This window comes from Vipera berus (assembly GCF_964194415.1).
Source record: "Vipera berus genome assembly, chromosome: 1".
NCBI lineage: Eukaryota > Metazoa > Chordata > Lepidosauria > Squamata > Viperidae > Vipera > Vipera berus.
Genome location: NC_138202.1, coordinates 99,985,450 through 100,008,037, shown reverse-complemented (window position 1 = coordinate 100,008,037; position 22,588 = coordinate 99,985,450). Strand labels below are relative to the sequence as shown.

General features: G+C 37.6%; 1 protein-coding gene across 1 annotated transcript in view; it reads right to left on the bottom strand.

Moving 5' to 3' along the window:
* Positions 1–3,852: 3,852 nt before the first annotated feature.
* The window catches only part of IRAG1 (inositol 1,4,5-triphosphate receptor associated 1), a gene marked incomplete at its 5' end in the record, with an annotated part of 41,833 nt that continues 23,097 nt past the window's right edge, over positions 3,853–22,588 (bottom strand). Inside the window, 8 exons of the mRNA XM_081314996.1 lie at positions 3,853–4,731; positions 7,125–7,250; positions 13,028–13,147; positions 17,671–17,735; positions 18,097–18,195; positions 19,180–19,229; positions 19,863–20,004; positions 21,339–21,470. Coding sequence (XP_081171122.1) covers positions 4,491–4,731; positions 7,125–7,250; positions 13,028–13,147; positions 17,671–17,735; positions 18,097–18,195; positions 19,180–19,229; positions 19,863–20,004; positions 21,339–21,470 — 975 coding nt within the window. The 3' untranslated portion in view covers positions 3,853–4,490. The remainder of the gene's footprint in view (positions 4,732–7,124; positions 7,251–13,027; positions 13,148–17,670; positions 17,736–18,096; positions 18,196–19,179; positions 19,230–19,862; positions 20,005–21,338; positions 21,471–22,588) is intronic.

The window sequence follows — 22,588 nt, the reverse complement described above, 5'->3', positions numbered from 1 at the left end:
CAAACTTAAGAAGTCATCAAAGAAGAGGTCATCAATTTCTTGTGAAGCCCAAAATCTTTACTTAGGGTGAGCTTTTAATTTCCCTGAGTCCCATCTGTTTTAATGTCCTATTTGTTATCAATAGAATTTTATATTTTAGATATATTTTAGTTAATTAACATTTTTGTTATTTTTTGGGTAGATGGATGCATTAAAAAATCCATTTTATACGTCTGTGGGCAGACAGTCTATTCTCCACACTACACCATTTAACCACTTTGTAAAATGTGGGAGTTCTATAAACTTTGATTTGTCACCATGTAGCTTAAGACTAGGGAAATGATGCTTCCAGGTGTTGTTTAACCACAAATCCCAACTTCTCTCATTGTAGTTGAGGCTACTGGGAGTTGTAATTGAGCAACATTTAAGCACAGATTTTCCATCTTTCATGTAGCCAAATATGTTAAGTGAAAGTAATTTTGAATATAGTAGGGATCAAAAGTGGTGTTTGCTCAGTTTTCTGACCTTTGTTCCAAAATTGCCTTAGGTACTGTGCATCCTGTGGGTGGAGGCACCACTTGCATTGCCTCAGACAACAAAATGTTCTCAGGCAGTCCTGTCTAGAAATTATACAAAATGCCTTTAAAGCACAAAGGAAGTCTGAAAATGGATAATCATTGTTTTTTTGCTTCCTTATTGGTTTATGGGCAAGACTCCTATCTATGAAGACAGAACAGTTGTGAAGTTCAGTGTTTATTCTGTGCTATAAAGCAACATTTGGCAGAATAAAAATCTTAGCATGTTCATACTAAAATGTGTTCTCTAGAGGAATTGCTGTTATATGCACAAACACAATATGTATAAATCACATGAGTAACACAAAAGATTCTGAAACAATATTTTTATTTTCAAAACTCAAGTATGTGATGCTATACAGTACAATAGTAGCACACCTGTGCAAAATCTTACAAGATTTAAACAAAAAATAGTGATTCTTGAATTCCTCCTACTTTAAATACCAGTGCTGTGCACAAGAAACAAATGTGTCTTGTTAAAGCCAAATAAATAAATATTGCACTTCAGGAAAGAAAAAACAAAACAACCAACCAACCAGACCCTTAAATAGCACTTATTTGGTGCAAACTGAGTAAGATGATCTAGTCAATTAAGTGTGTAAATCCTATAAATTTGAAAATATAAATGTCTATGTTCTGATGTTGTAATGAAACAAAGGCTCTGGTTTTTAAAAATTATTTTTCACAAAAGAGTTACTGATTTGTTTCTCAACCTGCCAATAATCCCCAATGAGCTAATTTTAACCATTATAATTATAGGTGGCTTCAAATCCTATTAATGAAAAAATAATGGTCTGGAGACAGCTGAAGAAAAAAACTATTTATCTCAGTACTTTGCTTTGTAAAGACAGTCATTCACCTTGACTATAATAGTCTACTCCCAAGGATGAATCAGTTGCTCTAACACTGAGTTTTTTATTTTTCCAATAATTCTTAATCTGAGTAAAAATGCTTAACATTTTGTGTGGAAAGCATTTCACGACCTCTTTTCTTACACTAGAATGAAAACTGTATTGTAGGTATGTCTTATTAATGAAGTTACTTCACTCAAAGGACAGCAGTTGGTTTGATTCCTTAGCCTCTTTCATTCACTCTTCCAGGTTGACAGCAAATAATACACATTCTCACCAGACGTACTGAACATGCTTAATACCATTATTTTATTCACCTATGGCCATTTAGAGATTGATCCATGCTAAAATTATACACCAAGTTGTGTTGAACATCAGTGGTAGCACTTCACTTATTGACCTCTAGGTATTCAAAACTACTTAACATAAAACGTGCAAATTAAGTTTGGGAGAAACTTTTACTTCAAACAATTTCGTACCTATTTCCTGCTTATTATATTGAAAGACAGCTGACCTGTAATCTAGAGCAAAATTTCACTGAAAAAGGCTCTGCCTTTTTGTACTTCTCAAGGTGAAGAACAGAGTGGTAGATTTTGTTTTTATCATACTTTACTTTATGATGTACTTCAGCCTGAATGCTGCAGGAATACTCTGACAACATTAAGAGTGACAGGACCAAACATTTTATGCTCAATTGTTTCTTTGGTTTTTTTAAAAAATTTGGAAAAGGTGAAGATCCAAATAAGTACTTTTAAGCCTTTAAAGAGGTTTGTCATACCCATTTAGCAGCTATGGGGACAAAACAAAGCCTCCCCTCAACCCTCAAATGCTGTTAGAACCTGTCTGTTTTTTCATTCTGGATTAGTGGCACCTTCTAGGGCATTCTGCGAACCGCAAGCTGCCTACTAGCCTTGGACCACAAGTCACTCAGGCTGAGGTAAGACAGAACCTGGTCACCCACATACACACTTCAAGGAAACTTTCATATCCTGAATGTTTTTGTCAAATAGCCCCTTTCAAACACCAAATAATGCAAGTAAATTTTGGAGAAGGGTTAAGGCAGTGTGATCTCAGCACACATCATGCTTTTGCTAAGAAATAATTTTACAAATTAGTACGAAATATACGCTGGGGCTGTTTGCGTTCCAGTGGCTGAAATGAACGAGACAGGAATGCCTGAACTGCAGCCATTCTTTCATTCTGATCTTAAGCATTTCTATTTGGAAGCAAGTCCTGCTACTCAGTTGACTTATTTATGCTAGCTTATGCTTGCAGTTTGACTGTTCCTAACTTTGAATTGAGTCAGGAAATCTATTTATACTTGCAGGAACAAAAATCCTCTCTTTTGATTCCAAGGAGCAACTCCTGCCAACCTACTAATGAAGCTGTTTTTTGTTCCAGACATTTAGATTTAATTATATATGTATATGCTGTGGAGAAAGGTTTTTCCGCGTACCGGAGGGGGTATGGTTTTGCATATTGCCTGCATCTGCGGATGGAGCTTTACTTGTTTGTGTGTCTCAGTTGCTGGCATGCTGTGGACCAGTGCCGGTCCACAAACCGGGGGTTGGGGACCCCTGCACTACAGAATATGAAAAAGTGTTGCTGTTGAGCTGTTAACAGCATTTGCACACGTGACTTTTTAAAAAATGACAAACAAACCTCAGCCTGATGTGTATATAAGGATAACCCATAAGAGGGTTAATTGATAATACTAAGCCAAAGTCAGATCAAATCATGGCTTATTTTTTTGTGGGAAAAAAGACTTTCTGGTTCACCAGAATAAAGTGAACAGAGATTGGGCAAATGTTCGCATTCTTCCTGAAACCAAATCTGTTAAACTACCTTTATTTTGGATTTAAGATATTAGTTGCTATTGTTCTAAACAAGCAAAAATAAGGGGAGGAAACCTTAAGTATTTTATTCAATTGATTAGTACTTTGTGAGAATGCCCCCATTTGTCATTTAAAACCCACACATCCTTGCCTTGCCCACCCTCACACTTCATGTGAAATACAATTCTGTACTTATGAGGCAATGGTTCTGCAAACTAATACATATAACACGTTGACTGAATTTACACACTAAGCAAAATTTGGTTTGTTTTCATCTTAGCATATTTTTGGGTAGAGCTGTGCAAATTCAACTGACTATGGTTTATTCCAGTGGTTCTCAATCTGTAGTCTGCAGACCCCTGGAGAGCCATGATGTAATCATAGGGGATCTGAGAAGGCTTGAAGAAATGTTATGATTTAAATCTTGAGTTAAGTCTTGGAGGTCCATGGCCATGGTCTGCGGCTACAAAAGGTACTTAAAGGGAATACATCTTGAAGAACAGATTGTGAACCACTGGTTTATTCAATAAAATATAATAAGATAAACATGGTTTAGTATGATCTGTGAACCTAAGTAATACTATTGTATCTTACTGGAACATGGTAGAACTTTATGGATGTAGTTCTTGTAAAGTTTCACCTTAAAAAAAGGTAATTAACAAAAAAAATGCTCCTAGCCTGCATTTCACCTATTTTTGTGGTCTGGGTAGCAAGGAACTTGTCTCGTAAGTATAGAATCTGCTTATAACAAAACATTTTGGTGTTTTGCAGTTTTACCATTAGCTCATCCCTGTGATTGTGAAATCAAATGCAGACCTCTAAGATGTTCGTGAACAGCAGCCAAACTGAAATTTATAGGAAGAATTAATGCTAGCATTTATGTAACAGGAAGTCTGTTGTGACATTTTGTAGAAGGACTGGACTTTACATTCCACTGATGAACTTCTCTATCCCAGTTTTTGATCGACTGCTATCTTTGTCTTTTCCATACAATTCTTCTAATATTCAGACATATCAATCAAATAACAATTACCATAACAGAGAAAACAGATTTATTGGCTGGGGTGGCTGGTTAATTAAAAACCACAATGCATTCACAAAACTGATGACATAAAAGAAACGAAGCAGTGGTTTGTTGATAACATATAACCATCACAGGAGTGACAGTGCTCTGCATTGTTCATCTCAAGTTTCGAAAAAGCTTATTCCTGGTGTCTTTAATGGTTTTTTTTCCCCCAGGCGTGATTTTGTTACTGGTCATGTTGCAGTCCTGAATTTCCCCAAGAATACCGGTGGGCAGCAGAACAGGCAGGTTTCACTTGGGCTCCATCTGATCCCTCCGTATAGGAGAAGAAGTAATTGTATAAACTGGAGGTCCCCAGCACTACAGCAAAAACTGTAATAATGGCTGCTACAATCCAGAGCACATTCCAGTGTTTATGCAGTTTGGGATACAGTATCTGTACATAATGGATAACAACTTCAAGTTTGCTGTAAAATGAGGGGGGGGGGAAAGGAGTAAATAAAAACAATAAAATGAGCATTCTGAATCATAGGTTTCTACTACCTACAATGCTACCATCTCCTTTAAGGCTCCGACTTAATACTTGATTTATTGAGTCCTGTGCTGAATATAACAGCTAGGGTGGCCCCCATTATGGCAGAAGTTATTCTTCTTTATTTATTTGGATTTTCTTGTTTGCTCAAATCTAAGGATTTATATAATATGCAAGTCTCTCTTTAAATTTTATATTAAAGGCATTAGAAAGAAGAAAGAAGTAGCAACATAAACAGCAAATACAGCAGCAGTGCTACAGTCAAAAGTTATTAGTACATTTTCAAAGCCATCCAAGTTCTCAATGGCTGTAAGTCACTTTATAATTTTTTTTAAAAAAAACAGAGTAACAGAATGTTTGAAAGGTCTTTGGGGATCTTCTTGTCCAGCCCCCTGCTCAACCAGGAGACCCAAATCCAACATTCATTTTATTTTATTCAGCTAATTTATATAACTCCCCATCTCACAAAGACACATATAAAAATCAACAGCCAACTAACACAATATCACAAAAATTACAGATACCTACAACCATCCGATTCCCAAGGCCTGGGAGAACAATTTTCAGAAAGCGGGATCAAAAAGTATCACTGAGGTGATATTATTGAAGAGAGCAGGCACTGCCACCAAGAAGTCATAATTCCTGTACCTCACAAGATGATGTAATTTGAACCTGAAATTTGCCTAATCTGCTTGAGTTCACCAATTGGATGGAAAAGCTTCCATCAAGAAGCTAAGCCCTATGGTGGCCAGTGTAGGGCACTCTCACACTGACCAAATCCAAACACAGACAAAGAAGAACCACCACAAAATGATGTCTCTCACTTCTGGTGCAAAAGGACACCAAGATGAATTGTTGTGGAAGCCACAAAAAGATCAAGGAACATTAGGATGAATGTACCACCCTCATCCTGACTCCACCACAGGCTATCGAAAAGTGTGACCAATGTTGTCCCCATACTAAACCCTGACCTAAAACTTGACAAAGTAGACAATCTATTTCTTCCAGGGTCCTCTGGAACTGAAGCCTGACCATCCCCTCCATCACAGAAAAGGGAGTTTGGAGATTTGATGGAAATTAATCAGGATGGTTGGGTCCAGCAATGGCCTCTTAAGGAGAGGGTACATGACAGCAACTTTCGAGGCTGAGGAAACCATCCCCCAACTCTGAGTGGATCTGGGCAACTTCAGCTGCCAGAAAGTGACAATATTCCTCACAGTAGTTCTGCAGATGGTTCTATGACTTATCACTCCCCAGCAGAGACTGGGTCACCTTCAGTAGGCCTACTGATTGAGTACTGGTAGATGCAATAAGTGTAGACTAATAGTTTTGCTTTGTTGCATGTTATCGCCATGATGTAAGCCTTAACATGAGTTCTTGCTTATGTTTGGTTGATTCTGTTTTTTGTCTTTCCCTAATGGCAGTCTACACCTTCCTTATCGTGCTTCATCTCCTGGAGCACCTCAGAAAAACAAGACACACCCTAGGTTAAAACTAGAAGAGAACCACCCTATGTTCTATAAAATAACCCAATGTTTTCATTAAATTTAGTTTCTCTTCACAATTATACTGGCAAAAATGTACAATAAGAAAGCTAGAAGTACAATTCTGGTTTATTCACTATTGCATTCACATATAATTTTCAAGGTCTTTTAATTCTAAATTAATTTGTAACGAAAAGGCAAGATTACAAAAGCCAAAATGACCTGTTCCCCTTGTTTTTCACCTACATAACATAAATAAAATAAGTTAGGTTCAAAGGCATTACATCTTAAATGTGGAATAGCCTTCTTTCTCTATGGCTTTATAACATTTATTCTCTGATTTATACTGAACAAATGGAATGTCAATCTAAAATCATGTAAAAGAATTATGACAACACAGGGATTAAGTTCATAAACATACTCCCCTTCTCACAATAATTATATAACTGAAAGTTTTCTCAGAATTTTTAAATTATTTCACCTAGAATCATGAATTTCTCCTTCAGGAATGCTCCCTCTAGCAAATCTTTTTCTAAGCATCTTGGGATTGAAAAAACAACAACAGATGAATGGTCTGCAAATGGAATTAGCCTGTCTTTTTTGTCACAGAATTATTTCTGTACAAGATTCTGCAACTTTTATACCAATTCTCCTGTTTTATAAATGAAAAAAGGGTTGGCATGTTTTGTTTTAATTTTGTATTTTAAAAGAGAGATCATTGAAAACAAACTTCTTTAATCGTGATCCCGATCTATTCAATTGTTGGCCATTTCACATAGAAATAGCCATTAATTCAGAAAAAACAATAGTCTCCTTTTACATTATGAATAAATAATGTCCTTACCTCTGTGGCTTGCTAATCTTATCATTTTCCATGGGCAAAAAATCCTTGAGTTTTTCATGAATTTTCTCTTCACTGTCTTCTTTCAGCTCTTCACTTTCCTTGTTTTTCTTTAGGCCTTCTTGATATCTGTAAAAGTATAGATGGATGGTAAGATTAGAGCTGAAATCAGTGGTTGACTGATTGGGGAGGGGCAGTACAGAGCATTCCTAAAAGGAGACAATTTGGAAATTTTCAGAGTCTAGGAAACATTTTGATGAACATTTTAGACCTCTATTTTTATAAAAATTATATAGCAATAGCTAGTATATTACTAGTGAGATGAATTTGAACACAGCTTGGGAAACCACAATGCAGTTCAGCTCTATTCTTTTGTGCTACCAAATCCATTGGCAAACTCAGATTTGTATTTACTTAAAGAAAAAAGAAGATTAGGGAGTAGCAGAAGCAATTTCTCAATTATATTATGTGTCATTTCTCTTTTAGGACTGCCAGTCCATAAATTGCATTCATGATGACTTCCAGAACATTGAAATTCTTGGTATATGGAAGTCTAGAGAACTGTTTCCCCTGCCATATTTATTAATTGACCCATGGGGGTCACGAAGAGTTGGACTTAGCCACTGAACAACAACAACAAATTTATTCATTCCTGATGTAGGGATTCATGGATCAGAATAAGGAACTGTACACCTTCAGGACAAAACCAGCAGTAAGGCTTCAGTTCATTTTTATCATGCCTGCAGCCAGAATATTGTTGGGGTTTTCTAAAATCTAATCTGATTTCAGGTCTGGGATTGAAGAAAAGTTTTAAAATCGTCCTGTCTCCAACCTTCGCTTTTTGGCGAAGGTTGTTGAGAGTGTGGTAGCACATCAGCTCCCTCTGTTCCTGGAGGAAACTGATTATCTTGACCCGTACCAATCGGGTTTCAGGCCCGGGTATAGCACGGAGACGGCATTGGTCGTGCTGGTGAATGATCTCTGGCGGGCTCGGGACAGGGATTGTTCCTCTGTCCTAGTCCTATTAGACCTCTCAGCGGCTTTTGATACCATTGACCATGGTATCCTATTGTGGTGTCTCAGGGGGTTGGGAGTGGGGGGGGCACTGTTTTACAGTGGTTCTCCTCCTATCTCCTGGGCCGCTCGCAGTCGGTGTTGACGGTAGAGCAGAGGTTCGCCCCGAGATCTCTCGTTTGTGGAATCCCTCAGGGGTCAGTCCTCTCTTTCCTCCTGTTCAACATCTACATAAAGCCGCTGGGTGAGCTCATTCGTGGTTTCGGGGTGGGGTATCACCAGTACGCTGATGATACCCAACTTTTTCTTTCCACCCCGAACCAACCCAGTGATGCCCTCGCCGTGATGTCCTGTTGCCTGGAGGCGGTTCGGGTTTGGATGGGGAGAAACAGGCTTCGTCTCAATCCTGCCAAGAGTGAGTGGCTGTTCATACCGGCATCTCGGACTGACCAGCTTTTTCCATCATTAACAATAGGGGGTGAGGTGTTACCCCCCGTTGATAGGGCTCGCAACTTGGGTGTCCTCCTGGATTCATGGCTCAATTTTGAAGATCATATAGGAGCCGTGACCAGGGTGGCTTTTGCCCAGGTTCACCTGGTGAACCAGTTGCGGCCCTATCTGGACCGAGATGCCCTATGCACAGTCACTCATGCGCTCGTGACCTCCCGGTTAGACTACTGCAATGCCCTCTACATGGGGCTGCCCTTGAGGACCACTCGGAGGCTTCAACTGGTGCAGAATGCAGCCGCGCGAGTTGTGACAGGAGCTTCCTGATACTCCCGTGTAACACCTCTTCTCCGTGAGCTGCATTGGCTTCCGGTTGCCCTCCGGGTGAGATTCAAGGTGCTGGTAATGACCTATAAAGCCCTAAATGGCTTGGGTCCGGACTATCTAAGGGAACATCTGCTGCCGGCATCATCTTCCCATTGTCCTGTGCAGGGAGGACCTTCTCAGGGTACCGCCGGTTAATGAATGCCGACGGGTTATTCCCAGGGGAAGGGCGTTCTCTGTGGGTGCGCCTGCCCTATGGAACCAACTACCTACGGAACTTAGGACTGCCCCCGACCTTTGCTGATTTTGCCAGGACCTGAAAACTTGGCTCTTCGAGCTCTTTGGCCCAGACTGAGGGGTTTTTAATTTTAATTGGGTTTTAGATTTACTTGGGGCTTGAATTTAATTAATTGTTTTAATTGATTTTAATTTTTGTATTTTATGGTTTTAACTGCCCTGTAAACCGCCCTGAGTCCTACGGGAATAGGGCGGTATACAAATTCAATAAATAAATAAATAAATAAATAAATAAATAAATAAATAAATATTGCACCTACCTAAATTAGAATTTTTCTCAATTATATGAATAATATATAGCAGGGGTCCCCAGCCCCCCGGACCATGGCATGCCTGAAACTGGGCCATGCAAACAAGCAAAGCCCCATCCACAGGATGCAGCCAGTACATGAAACCATGTTGCCTCTGGTCTGCAGAAAAACTCTCTCCATGGAACCGGTCCCTGGTGCTCAAAAGGTTGGGAACCTCTGATATATAGCACTAGCATGAAAAAGTAGGCTCTGAAATTTGTTTCCTGAATACATGAAACTAGACACACCTCAAAGTCACCTTCCCCTCATCATCATTTGGTTTGCAGCCACTTTAAATATGGAACCCAGACTCTTGGTCTTAGTTAAGATCCTCCATTGAAAAACCCACTTGAAAGTTCATGCGGAATTAAATGAATCCCTAGCTCAGAGCATACATGCCTATAAAGGTATTAGACAGGGCTATATTCTAATGGTTTTTAATCTCTATGTCAATGATCTTCCAGGATTGCAGTATATCAGTGGTATCAGACACTCATATCCCAAAGATCCATGATAAATTTATTAATATTCATTAATATTCTTTTATTATGTTGACTTCTGGCTGACAGCAATACTTACTACATTCTTAATTATGCATACACATCAATAAACTCAAATCTAAAGTGATGGTATTTAGCAAAAGGAAAAAAGTCTGAAATATAACTGGCAGTTGGGTGGAGAGAATATTTTAATTCTTTCACTTATTTAGGAATAAGTATTATTATTCTTTCACTTATTTAGGAATGATCTTTACCAACACAGGATTGTGGGCAAATAATTTCAAAAGAAATTTGATGAGGGCAGAGACAAGCATTGAAATAATTGTATAAATTACTTAATTACAATTACCTAGATAACTTTACCCCCATGTTGAAAATATTTAGGACACAAATAGTCCCAAATATTGACTTATGGCATGGAACTGTGGGACCTTACAAAAGCTACCTCCCGTGAATTAATTTTTAATTGTTTTTAATTTTTGTATTTCTTGTTTTAATTACCCTGTTAACCGCCCTGAGTCCTTCGGGAAAGGGCGGTATACAAATCCAATTAAAATAAAATAAAATAAATAAATAATCTGTTTCTTAAGAAGCATATTAAGAACTCATAAGAACACGTCAGCCTCCATGGTCAGAGCAGCAGTAGGTCTCCACTCTATAAACAGCCACTCATCAATAAAACTATTAGCAGAGGATCCATTCAAAGGACCCTGATAGGTTACCCAAATATGTTTAGCAGCTGAACAAATAACTGTGGCTTCCTATGTAAATGAATTTACCAAATTTATTTTAAAACACACCGTAGGTTTTTGCACTCGATATTTATTCTCAACTGACTTCAGCAAATAAAATTTTGAAACAGACAATCTTAGATATCAGTGCCCAAATAGTGGTGTTGTTGACAAAAAATAATGCTAATAATAAATCTTTAAATTGGTTGGCTAAGAACAAAACCATTTTCCAAACCAAAAAATACTTGTAATGAGTTTGACACAATTCCTCAGAAGCACCTATACTAGAATAAGATCTGAACTGTTGGATTACATGGCCAAATATGAGTTCTTCCATCATTTGCCAACTTGAGAAGACATGTACATGCAGTGTTGCAGCCATTGAAGATATTGCTCATGTTTTATTTGATTGTCAATTGTATGCCCCATTTAGGCTTACATATTTAAAATTTCTATTTGACAAACCAGTCCACTGGGACCTGAATTGCAGTTTGTACTATTTCCTCCTAGGCATAACATATACTGTTCATTGTTAACAGAAATGTTAAGTTTATAGTCAAGGCAATTCAGCCAATAATCCATTATATTAAACAGATTGGGAATTATATACAGGTCATGTATTTATCTGAGCACTATTTTTTTTTGTACTTAGCACAAATGTATTTTGTTTTTTGCAAGGCGATCAAATCGGTCAGTCCTAGAGATGATCAACCCTGACTGTTCTTTAGAAGGCCAGATCCTGAAGTTGAAACTCAAATACTTTGTCCACCTAATGAGAAGGAAGGACTCACTGGAGAAGAGCCTAATGCTGGGAGAGGTTGAGGGCAAGAGAAGAAAGGGATAACAGAGAATGAGGTGTCCGGATGGAGTCACTGAAGCAGTAGGCGTGAGCCTAAATGGACTCCAGAAGATGGTAGAGGACAGGAAGGCCTGGAGAAACGTTGTTCATGGGGTCGCGATGGGTTGGACATGACTTTGCAACTAACAACAACAAATTTTATTTTTGTATTTTATTTTCCCCATTTTACCTTGGAAATAGACCTTGTATTTTACTTTTATTTTCTTTGATATGGTCCTAAGACTAATCAATCAATAAATTATCTAATTATCATTTGGTTTGCCTTGGTAAATACCAAATAACAACAGAGGATAAACCAAATGAAACAGAGATGTACTCAATTATTTATGCATCATGAGAAATGGGCATATAAGAAAGCAAAAGCACAGACCTTGATTCCCATGCAATAATGGCTAAATGAAAGGAAAGGTTTTGAAACCATGCTTACTAGGCCCTCTCATTTGTTCAATCTTCCATGGGATGCATAATAAATTATATTGGCAATTTAGTGGTGACAACTGTATAAGCTCCTTTTTTACCCCATCACTGATGTTGTAAACCAGTTACATTATTTCTTAGTTCAGCCACAATCTAAAATCACATTGACTCTTCAAAGTTAGAATCAGTTTCAGACTGGTTTAAATATTTAAATATTTAATCTTTATATTTTATTAATCCCAGTAACCATCTTATTTTGGAAATAGCTCCTTAACACAATAAATATGAGTCAACTTCACACAATGACTCATGTATGTTTAGTCATACTTTAGTTGTACAGTACTTGGTTTTCTTAGCTTAATTGCTATTACCATGGTCATTATATGCATTATCCAATGGTGGGATTCCGCCAGTTCGCACCACTTTGGCAGAACCGGTAGCTAATTTTTTGTTGCCCAGGCCCAGAATGGACTTCCAGAAGTGGCATCCACACAGAGAACCAGTTGTTCACATATTTGAATCCCACCACTGATTATACCCTTTTAAGAGAGAGGCATAATTGCTATGGCAACAAATATTGATGATAAACAAGTGACAATCATTTCAGTAAAGTACCTTCTATTTTTCTATTCATGGAGAAAATGCTTTTACATCACAAAATTGTTGAGTTTCAAACCAAGGTAATTAGTGTTTTCTCCTTGTATTTATGAAAAAATGTGTAGGTAGTGATGAATAGCCATAGCAACTAAAAGGTTTGGGCACAGAGTTCTCCAAAAGACAAATGGCAGTTTTAACTTCCACTGAAAAAAGGCAGTGCAAATTAAATTTTTAACTGTGATCATTTGAATGGCAACTGCTTCCCTCTGAAAATGGCATCTTTGCAGTAAGGAGAAAGAAGACAATGGAGATGTTTCTGCAAAACCTTATTTTATACAATGTAATGAAATCCATTTACATTTGCAGCAGGCAGTTAACAAAAAGGGTCCACAATGCACAGTCCTACTTCAAAAAGCACACAAGTTCTCACCCTTTGTTATAAGCTTCCTCTTCTATTTTGGCTTTGGCCTCTGGGCTGATCTCTTCCAAGCCACTTTCTGTTGAGGCTGAAGGAGGATGTTCACAATCTGGGTCACTGTTTGGTTTTTCACTAAGAGATTTGAAAGGAAATTGATGCATCATTATTTAGGTTGCATATTAAGAGAGTGAGATATCTTCCTTCCTTCCTTCCTTCCTTCCTTCCTTCCTTCCTTCCTTCCTTCCTTCCTTCCTTCCTTCTTTCCTTCCTTCCTTCCTTCCTTCCTTCCTTCCTTCCTTCCTTCCTTCCTTCCTTCCTTCTTACTTATAGTTACTCGCTGCCATTCAGCTGAGATAAAGGTTAGGAAAGGCCAGATTCTTAAGTTATTCCCAGAACATTACAAACACACCACCTAAACCAATCAAAATTGGAGAAAATGATGTATTTTACAGTTTTGATTAGAGACAACATGGTTCGGCAAATGTTACATGCTTTGTACTCTTCGAGCAAAATTAGAGAAGATGCCCCCATATAGATTACGACTGCAACTGGATGGGTGGGGAGAATTCAGTTTAACCTGTTTCTGCAAATTGTCCAAATTGTCCTAAAATGATGTATAATTTATGCTTTTCTCCCAGGACAAGTAACTCATGCAGTTCTTATTTTAAAATACTTTTTTAAAAAGCCCACAGGAATACAATCTATCTGTTTCTCATCTTGTCTGATTTATTTACGATTGTACCAAATATCTCATAGCACAGCTTCATGGGCCCCCTATGTCCTGGAAGCATCTACGAGAAAGCAAAAATTCCTGGAAAACACTACAAAAGTCATACTACTTTTCCTGGGAAAATCTGCTGTTTACATTTAGGAGTTTTAAAAGGGCTTTTCAACCATTGTACGACTTTTAGGATATGGCAACATCCGAGTAGCACCAGTCGCCTAGCAAGGTGTCAAAAACTTGATTGGCAGTGGGGGTGGGGTGGGGGGTTGTTTGGTTTTTATTTCCCCCCTCTGCTGGGTGGTTGCAGCAGGTTTTGGTCACTTCACATGAACCTGGGATACTGTGACTGTCATAAATATGAAACAGTTTTGTTTTTTTTTAAATCCCATTTATATCCCACTCTTCTCCAAAGACTCAGGGCGGCTTACAATCTAAGAAGCACAAATCAATGTGCTTAGCAATTGCCAAGCATCTGAATGTAAATCACAAGACTCTGGAGATGCTGCAACATTCCAGCTGATCGATGCTTCTTCTGGGCTGGAGCCTGGCGCTGATCCTGGCACTTCTGCTGAGCCCTGACAGCCCTGCAGCTCCAGCCATCTCTCACTCAGGCTTGTGCAGTGCTGCCACTGGTTCAGCTCATTCCCCTCCCCTGCTACCACTTTTCTAGGATGGTTACGTACCACCTGCCAAGTGCCAATGTACCACAGGTGGTACCCGTACCACTGGTTGAAAAGCCCTGATTTAGGTAACAAATTCCCTCTTTAATCCTCTCTCAGTTCCTCCTCCTCCTCCATCAGATGCCAACCAGCTGAGAAGGTACACATTTTATATTACTCATTTCACCTGGCCTGTGGTATTTTGTATCAACATACAAAAATAGCTGAACCCCCTTGGTACAGTATACAGTAGTTTGGGGTGTGTTTCATTTGAGGCAAGTCAAATAATAACTAACACTGTTGACATGCCTCACACGAAACACAGCCCAAATTACTGTATACCAAGCTGATTGTTGCTTGAAGAAAAGGGAAAGAAGGACTGGGTTTCTTTAGGACATTCTGCCACCATAAAGCAAACAGAGAATTTTAAAATGTCTTGCTGCTATCCTCTGTCTCTTTCATTGCCTGAAGACAGGTGAGTCACACCATTGCAGGAATGCATATAGTATGATATGAGGACTGCAGATTGCAGAAGATGGCCACTGAGCCCCATTCATTCCCCCCCCCCTGGCCCTTCATCCATTTTTGGAATAAACTACTCTTGATATGCCAAATAAAGCTTGGTCACCCATTCCTGTTCTACTGCAGGGAAGAGTGGTGAATTGTCAGGACTCTTAGAATAGAGATTTTTTAACAGAATACAAGTTGTAAATCAGTCTATTAAACTTCAAATCACACAGAAGTCTGACAAATAATCCTAGTATCTATACAAATACATTTGAGCTACAGTATTTCATACCCAATTGACCCAAACCTGAGTTCTTATTGTTTTCTTAAAGATAAAGGTAAAGGTTTTCCCTCCAACTCTAGAGGGTGGTGCTTATCTCCATTTCTTAGCTAAGGGAGCCAGCATTGTGTAAAGACATTCCGTGGTCATGAGGGTATGACTCAGTGTATGACTATACGCTGAGGCACATGGAACACTGTTAATTTCCCACCATAGTGGTACCTATTTATCTACTTGCATTTGCATGCTTTCAAACTGCTAGGTGGGCAGGAGCTGGGGCAAGACTGGGAGCTCACCCTGTTGCCCAGTTTGGGTCTCAGAGTCTTTAACTACTGAGCCTTCATGCCCCCTTATTGTTTCCTTAAAATCCTCCAATTTGCCCTTTCTAATCATCTTTCTTTGATAAGATGGTTGCTTGTAGTTTGTTCAGATTTAAATCACTTCTTGCCATCCTTATTTTTGGACCTATTTATGTCCTTGGAAGCTCCCACCAAGAACGTGATGTTTTGCCTTAATTTGCACATTTTTAGTTAGTTCCACCATAATTTGTGAATGCTAGAGTCTCTTCACACAAGGCCCAGTATACAAGCACTTACAGTTCATTAATGGGCCACTCCATTAACATGAAGGAATTTCTTAGGAGTCTTTGGTAAGCAGCTAAAGAATCATCCCCATAGAACATTATTGACTATAATATTGCTTTGTTTGCTGAAAAAAATTACTACTCATAAGTAACTCATAGGCTTTGCCAAGGCCAATTGTTTTTTTCTTATTTATTGATACAATTTATAGGTTCCCCAAATATGGGTGGCTTATATTTAAAAGTAGGGGGAAAAATAAAAACAAGTGACCCAAGGGCAAATGTATAAACACTTACACACACACACACAAACACACACACACACACACACACACACACACACACACACACCATCAGTGCTTGTAGTTCATTTATTTATTTGGGGGGGGAACTTGTCATGGAGCTAAAGAATTATAATAGACACAAAGCACATTAATAGGATCCTTTTAAGCATTGTACTTATATTGTATATTGTACCAGTTTACAAATCACTAGTCATTATTCCAAAACGTCAGCAGAATACTTTTTTCAAATGTGCTGTATTTCCTGAAGATGACAAATTCTTTGTCCAGGGAAAATAGCTGCCAATATAATACAGGCTTTCTAGGAAATGCGTTCATGCACTGTTCCAAAACACAGAACATCCTGTATTCCTAACAGTATTCTTTTGACAAAACATGACACTCTTGGCGTGGCTATGTTTTGGAAATGAAGGAAATAAAAATATTTAAGCATCTTTATTCAGGAATATAGTAAACTACGGTATCATTCATAATATCTTGGAATGATTGCAAATGAGACTTAATGCTATATTGCTGACACTATCAGTGATGTATTTTTTTTATTTAAAGGTCCCACCTTTAAGTGGTCATAGTCAATCTAGCTTAGCAGCTACACACACACGCACACACACACACACACACACACACACACAAAAAAAATATCATATACTAAGATGAAAACATCCTTAGCCTCAAGGATATTATTTTTTATGTCAGATTTGCCCCTATGTGTGTTTTTGCACAGAAGATAGTCAGTTTGTGTAATACAAAGCCTAGTTATCACTAGAAAATGAGCAGCCAATGTAGACTGCTTTGTAAAAATATGGTTAAAGGAATTGATGGGAAAGACCAGATGTGGCATCTGAATCTAGCTAGGATTTAATTAGCTAGTCTGTATTTCTACTACTGTTGCTAGTTAATAGGGAATCTAAATGATGACTACCTGTAGATGTGATCTATTAAACTCTAACAATCAATCAGAAGCTGGATAGCCATCTCTGGAGATTTTTAAAGTTGGATTTCTGCTCTGAGCAAAATATGATGTGATTGAATTAAATAAGCCATTTTAATTCTATGTGCAGGACATAGCAAGTAAGAAACAGATACAATCAATGCTGACTTGAGCTAGGTACAGAATACCATGAGACCATGGGTCTCATCACAGCTTGAAGCTATAATCTTATATAAATTTATTGAATGGTTATTTCCCAATGAACTCAATTTCTCTTTAAAACACAAGGTTTTGATGCATATGACATTACTTTAACCATTTTTAAGGATGCAGTCTTATATACCTTTTTTTTGCAAAGTTGGTCATTTCTCAATATTCAGACAAAGAAACAGGTATATAAGCCCAACCATATTCTTTTCCTAGAATCCTAGTGCAAAAACAAATCCTCCACCAAAAAGATAATTATATTTGTTCTTCAAAATGTATATTTAAGAACAGTAATACAGTTGACCCCTTGCTTTATTACTCTTTACTATATTACAATATGTATTACTATATATATTACCGAGCTGTATTATATTGCCTTGCTTGTGTTTTTTTTTAAAAGAAGACATTTTAATGCCAGTTTGCCTACTGTATCACTCTTAATGAAATAAATATTCATGTACTCACTTCTCTATAACTGCAGGTAAGACTGGAGTTGATGTCAAATTGCTTCTTTCATTTGATGATTCAGGCTATAAATAAAGATATTCATTGAATGCCATTACAAATATCAAGAGCATAAAGTGCATTTAGTATATGAGAATACCCTAATCACATTAAAAATATAATCTGTGTTTTCCAAATAATTAATTTATCCAATGGACAATGATTTCACTATGATCTGGAAGACTGATAAATATTTCAAGATACTTTTTCACTCCCAACTGCATACTAATGGCTTATTTGGAGTGTAAATGTAATCATTAATTTATATTTATATGTATTTGAATGTGCCAGATTTAGAATATATGGCATTTTAATTAATTGTAATCAAAGTTTTATTCTTTAAAAAGTTTTATTCTTTATATACAATTTTCCAAGTTTAAATTTTACCAAGGAAGATGACACCAAAAGTATGGGTGACGGGCTAGGTGACTGGCCTGGGAGCTCAAACTTTGAAACAACAGCAACACTGACTCTCCTTCGAGGCATCTAAAATAAAAAAGCAAGTTATATTTTAGTTTAGACATTTATGATAGTTTCAAGGGAAATACAACTAACAGATCAGAGCAAAATAGATGGAACCGTGAGACTTCCGGACACAGTTGCTATACAATTCTATAAAATTCACAAAGTAATTTTATTGTAACTTTCAAACAATGGTAATAGTTTCTATGACTCCATAACACTTCTATAAAAGAATCTCACAGAGTGTAAAGTGCAGGATAATTTTATACATGTTTATTTAGAAGCAAACTTAACTGTCTCTAGTGGAGCTGATTCCCTATTTCTTGCCTCAGTTCTGCTGTCTCCTAAGGGCCAAATTATATATTATATTAAATTTATGTTTTCTTCGAAACACTTCACTATCACTATTTCCGTTTTTCAATCATAGTCCCTCCTCACACTGTTGCAATAGTACAAGTCTCATGTAGCCAGCCAACACAATTTTCCACAAAAGAAAAAAAACAACCCAGCAAGCCAAACCAAAAATCCAAGCAGCCTGGTGCTTTGCACGTGGCTCATCCCCTGCCTAAGACACAGGGGAAAGTGCCAGTGTATCAGCAGTTTTACTTCAATCACTTTATGTGGGCTAGTGAGGGGGAGAATAAAATTATTACGCCTTCAGGCTAATATTCCAAAAATGGGAGGAAAGATAAGACAACAATTCTCTCAAAGGGGAAGCTGTTTTGCCACATTTTGCAGATCTCCTGCATTTTTAGATAAAAATCAGGCTTCATGGAACTTTCCTTCTGCATTGCAGCTAAGCTGGAAAAAAGATCACAAGCTGGCTTGGGTGTGTTGTAAACCCTTGGGATGAAATATCCTATCTAGGATACCATGAGTAATGAGTGCCTTCTCTTAAGTAGTTGCCTGATTCATCTCACTGGACAAGGAGACTTACAGAAGAGCACAAGTATAGTTGACATTTTTTAAATAGTGTATTGAACAGTTTATTAAAATTTGGAAAAATACCTTCCCAATAGAAAGAGACATGGATCTTGATGTACGAGGCACACCGTCATCTGTTGCAAAGTATGAAAACAAAATCAAATGGAAAAAAAAATGATACTAGAAAACACACAGATTATTTTATATTGAAATTCATATCAAGCAACATTAAACATTTTTATAAACTATGATAAAATATTGTTGTAATGATCATTATGTATCATCATTTTGGCTGAACAAGTTACAATCTCACAGTATTTTTTAAAATCATTTTTTTTTAAAAAAGTACAGTATTATTTAAGTGGAGTTTGATTCCAGGTGACTTCATAGCCATGGCGACAATTTGATAACAGCTTTGCCACTGCCTACTTTCCAGGATGTTTTTCACTTCTCATTTTAGTTCTGAGCTCTGGAATTCTTTAGTAAAGCATGTACTAACCAAGCCTGTTTGTACTTAGTTTTTATGCCTTGGGCTGCCTCCTGCTAAGCCTAACTCAAGATGCACAATTTTATTTAATAAATAAATATTCAATTTATCGGGTATTTTATATAGACAAGAGGTCCTTAAAGTTTTAGGGCAATTTTAAGCTTCCTTAAAATTATAGTAAGAGTTTTGGGAAACCCTGTATTATCTGTAACTGTGTGGAAGAGCAAATAAAGGTTTTACAGCAATGTAAATGTGTCTTTAAAATCTCAGGATGCTTTACCTGGTGAACCATAGCTTCTGCTAGAATTTTGATTAGCAAGTTTCTTATACTCCATGAGCTCAGCATGATCCTTTTCATATGTTCTTTTCAAATTCTCTACATACTGCATCATAACTTCCGTGGCCTTTGACATACGTTTCTCCTTGAAGGAATAGATAAGAACAATGCACATAAAGCTCTATTTTTGATATCAAGGAAGCAGCAGTATATAACAGTTTTCAGCTATATGATTTTACTCAAAAGTAAAGGTAAAGGTAAAGGTTCCCCCGCACATGCATGCTAGTCGTTTCCGACTCTAGGGGCCGGTGCTCATCTCCGTTTCAAAACCGAAGAGCCAGCGCTTGTCCGAGGACATCTCCGTGGTCATGTGGCCGGCATGACTAGACGCCAAAGGCACACGGAACGCTGTTACCTTCCCACCGTAGTGGTCCCTATTTTTCTACTTGCATTTTTACGTGCTTTCGAACTGCTAGGTTGGCAGAAGCTGGGACGAGTAACAGGCGCTCACTCTGCTACGCGGCACTTGGGATTCGACCCGCCAAACTGCCGACCTTCCGATCGACAAGCTCAGCGTCCTAACCCACTGAGCCACCGCCCTGCCAATTTCAGAAAAGTCTTCAATTTGGCCCATATTGTTATGGGAATGCCATTGTATAGAATGTCATTTTTCCTTTTCTGTTATTAATATTCAAATGAATGTTCTCAGTATCTGTCTTTCAATCTATGACCCATTAAGGGCAGAAGCTATCATACTATTCAAGGTGGTTGCCTGGATGCAATCTGATCCAAAGAACTCCTAAAGTACTGGGTATTCTGAGGTCCTCCGTTCTGAAGAGAAGATCCTCAGGATCAACAGCTGTTTATGACAACCAAGCCACAAATTTGTTAATCTTGTTATTATGTATATTTTTCTTCCAATCTATTGATTAGTTTATCTTATCTCAACAATTTATTCTGTATGAACTGACATCAGCTACCTTTCCATTGTATCAGTAAATGGAATGAATGCCTTCAGTCTGAACTTGCTATAAGCAATAAAGTTATTTTGGATTAGAAGAAATTGTTAGATCTATGTTCTCATAAGGCCAGAATGTGTTTGATGAATAAAACAAACAAACATCTGCTTGGAACCATAGAGGTTGCTGATGGTATGGAAAAGAGAGAGAGAGAGAGAGGAGAGAGAGAGAGAGAGAGGAGAGAAAGAGGGGAGAGAGAGAGAGAGACAGAGACAGAGACACAGAGAGAGAGACAGAGAGAGAGAGAGAGAGAGAGAGAGAGAGAGAGAGAGAGAGAGAGAGAGAGACTACCAGTGTAGATGGACCAAAAATCTAGCTTAGTGGGTTCAGACTTTTGGATATTGTTTTAAGACCTTGCCTGTTATCTTGGTTTCAGCCTCTTTTTCAGCTAGAGTTCAGTCATAGATTGATCAATAATCAATTCAGACTGAGAATATATGGTTCATCCTCAAGTTTTTACCTGACGAACAGCGCCAACCATTTCAGCCCGACTGGACAGTCTTGAAGCCAAACGATGAAGCAAAGCAATGTCTTCCAATAATTTCTGGTACATATCTCTGTGTTCAGAGTGATGCCACAAGGAAGCTGAAGACTGAAACAGAGTATTCCATAACATATTAACTATATTATAAATTAAAAATATTATTATTATTTGAATCTCAAAAGTCAAAGTGCAATAAAGCTATAGAAGGATAACTTGCAATAAACAAAATAAGTTTTCATCTGTTTCTAAAAATCTAAAAACTTGAAAATACAATATAGATATGAAAGGAATTTCTTTTATTCTAAACTTCCTGTTGACAGTCAATATCTAAATAACTACTTGGCCAAGAGTAGGCTTTCATCATCCATTTGTCCTGCTCTCACTCAGAAAAGCATAAAGCATAATAATAATGATCTTCTAACTATAACCTACTTGTATTTTATACTTGTTCCACCAATCCACTATTAATGAAGAAAATATAAAACACCTGAACAATATACTGTATTTTTAGTGTAATGTTAGAAAATGTGTAACTTGAAGAGATAAAAGACAGGTCTTCATGATTAGAATTTAAAATGTTCTTATATTTTACCAAAAGAAAAGTCAGAAAATATGAAGCCTGCCTGACTTCAGTCAGGGAAATATATACTTTGCTGAATTAATTGTTTAGCAATACTTTTCCTTATTAGTAGTTGTTGTTAACTCCAAATATTTGAATTCTTAGGCTCTTTTTTATACCTAAAAATGAACATAGCCAAAGTTTGGATCTAAAATTTTGAAAATGGCTTTACCCCATCAAGTGGGAACTTTTAGTCAGAAACCATGGCAACTTTTAATATGTTATGTCAATTAGTATTACTACCAGTACAATCAACTTTCTTAAAAATGAATACTACTTCAAAATGATGATAGTTTCAAGAAATCATGATCCAAAGCAATTGAGATGGATGGATGGATGGATGGATGAAAGGATGCATGCATGGATGAATGCATGGATGGATAGATGGATGGGTGCATGGATGGATAGATGGATGGATGCATGAATGAATAGATGCATTGATAGACAGATGGCTAGTTGGGTGGGTGGGTGGACAGATGGATGAATAGACAGACAAACAGATAGAGAGACAGAAAGTAAGCTGTCCATTCTGCCCATGTACCTTTTTTCACTGAAGGCCATTTCTGATCTTACACAAATTCTAGTATAGATAGATAGTAAGTTCATG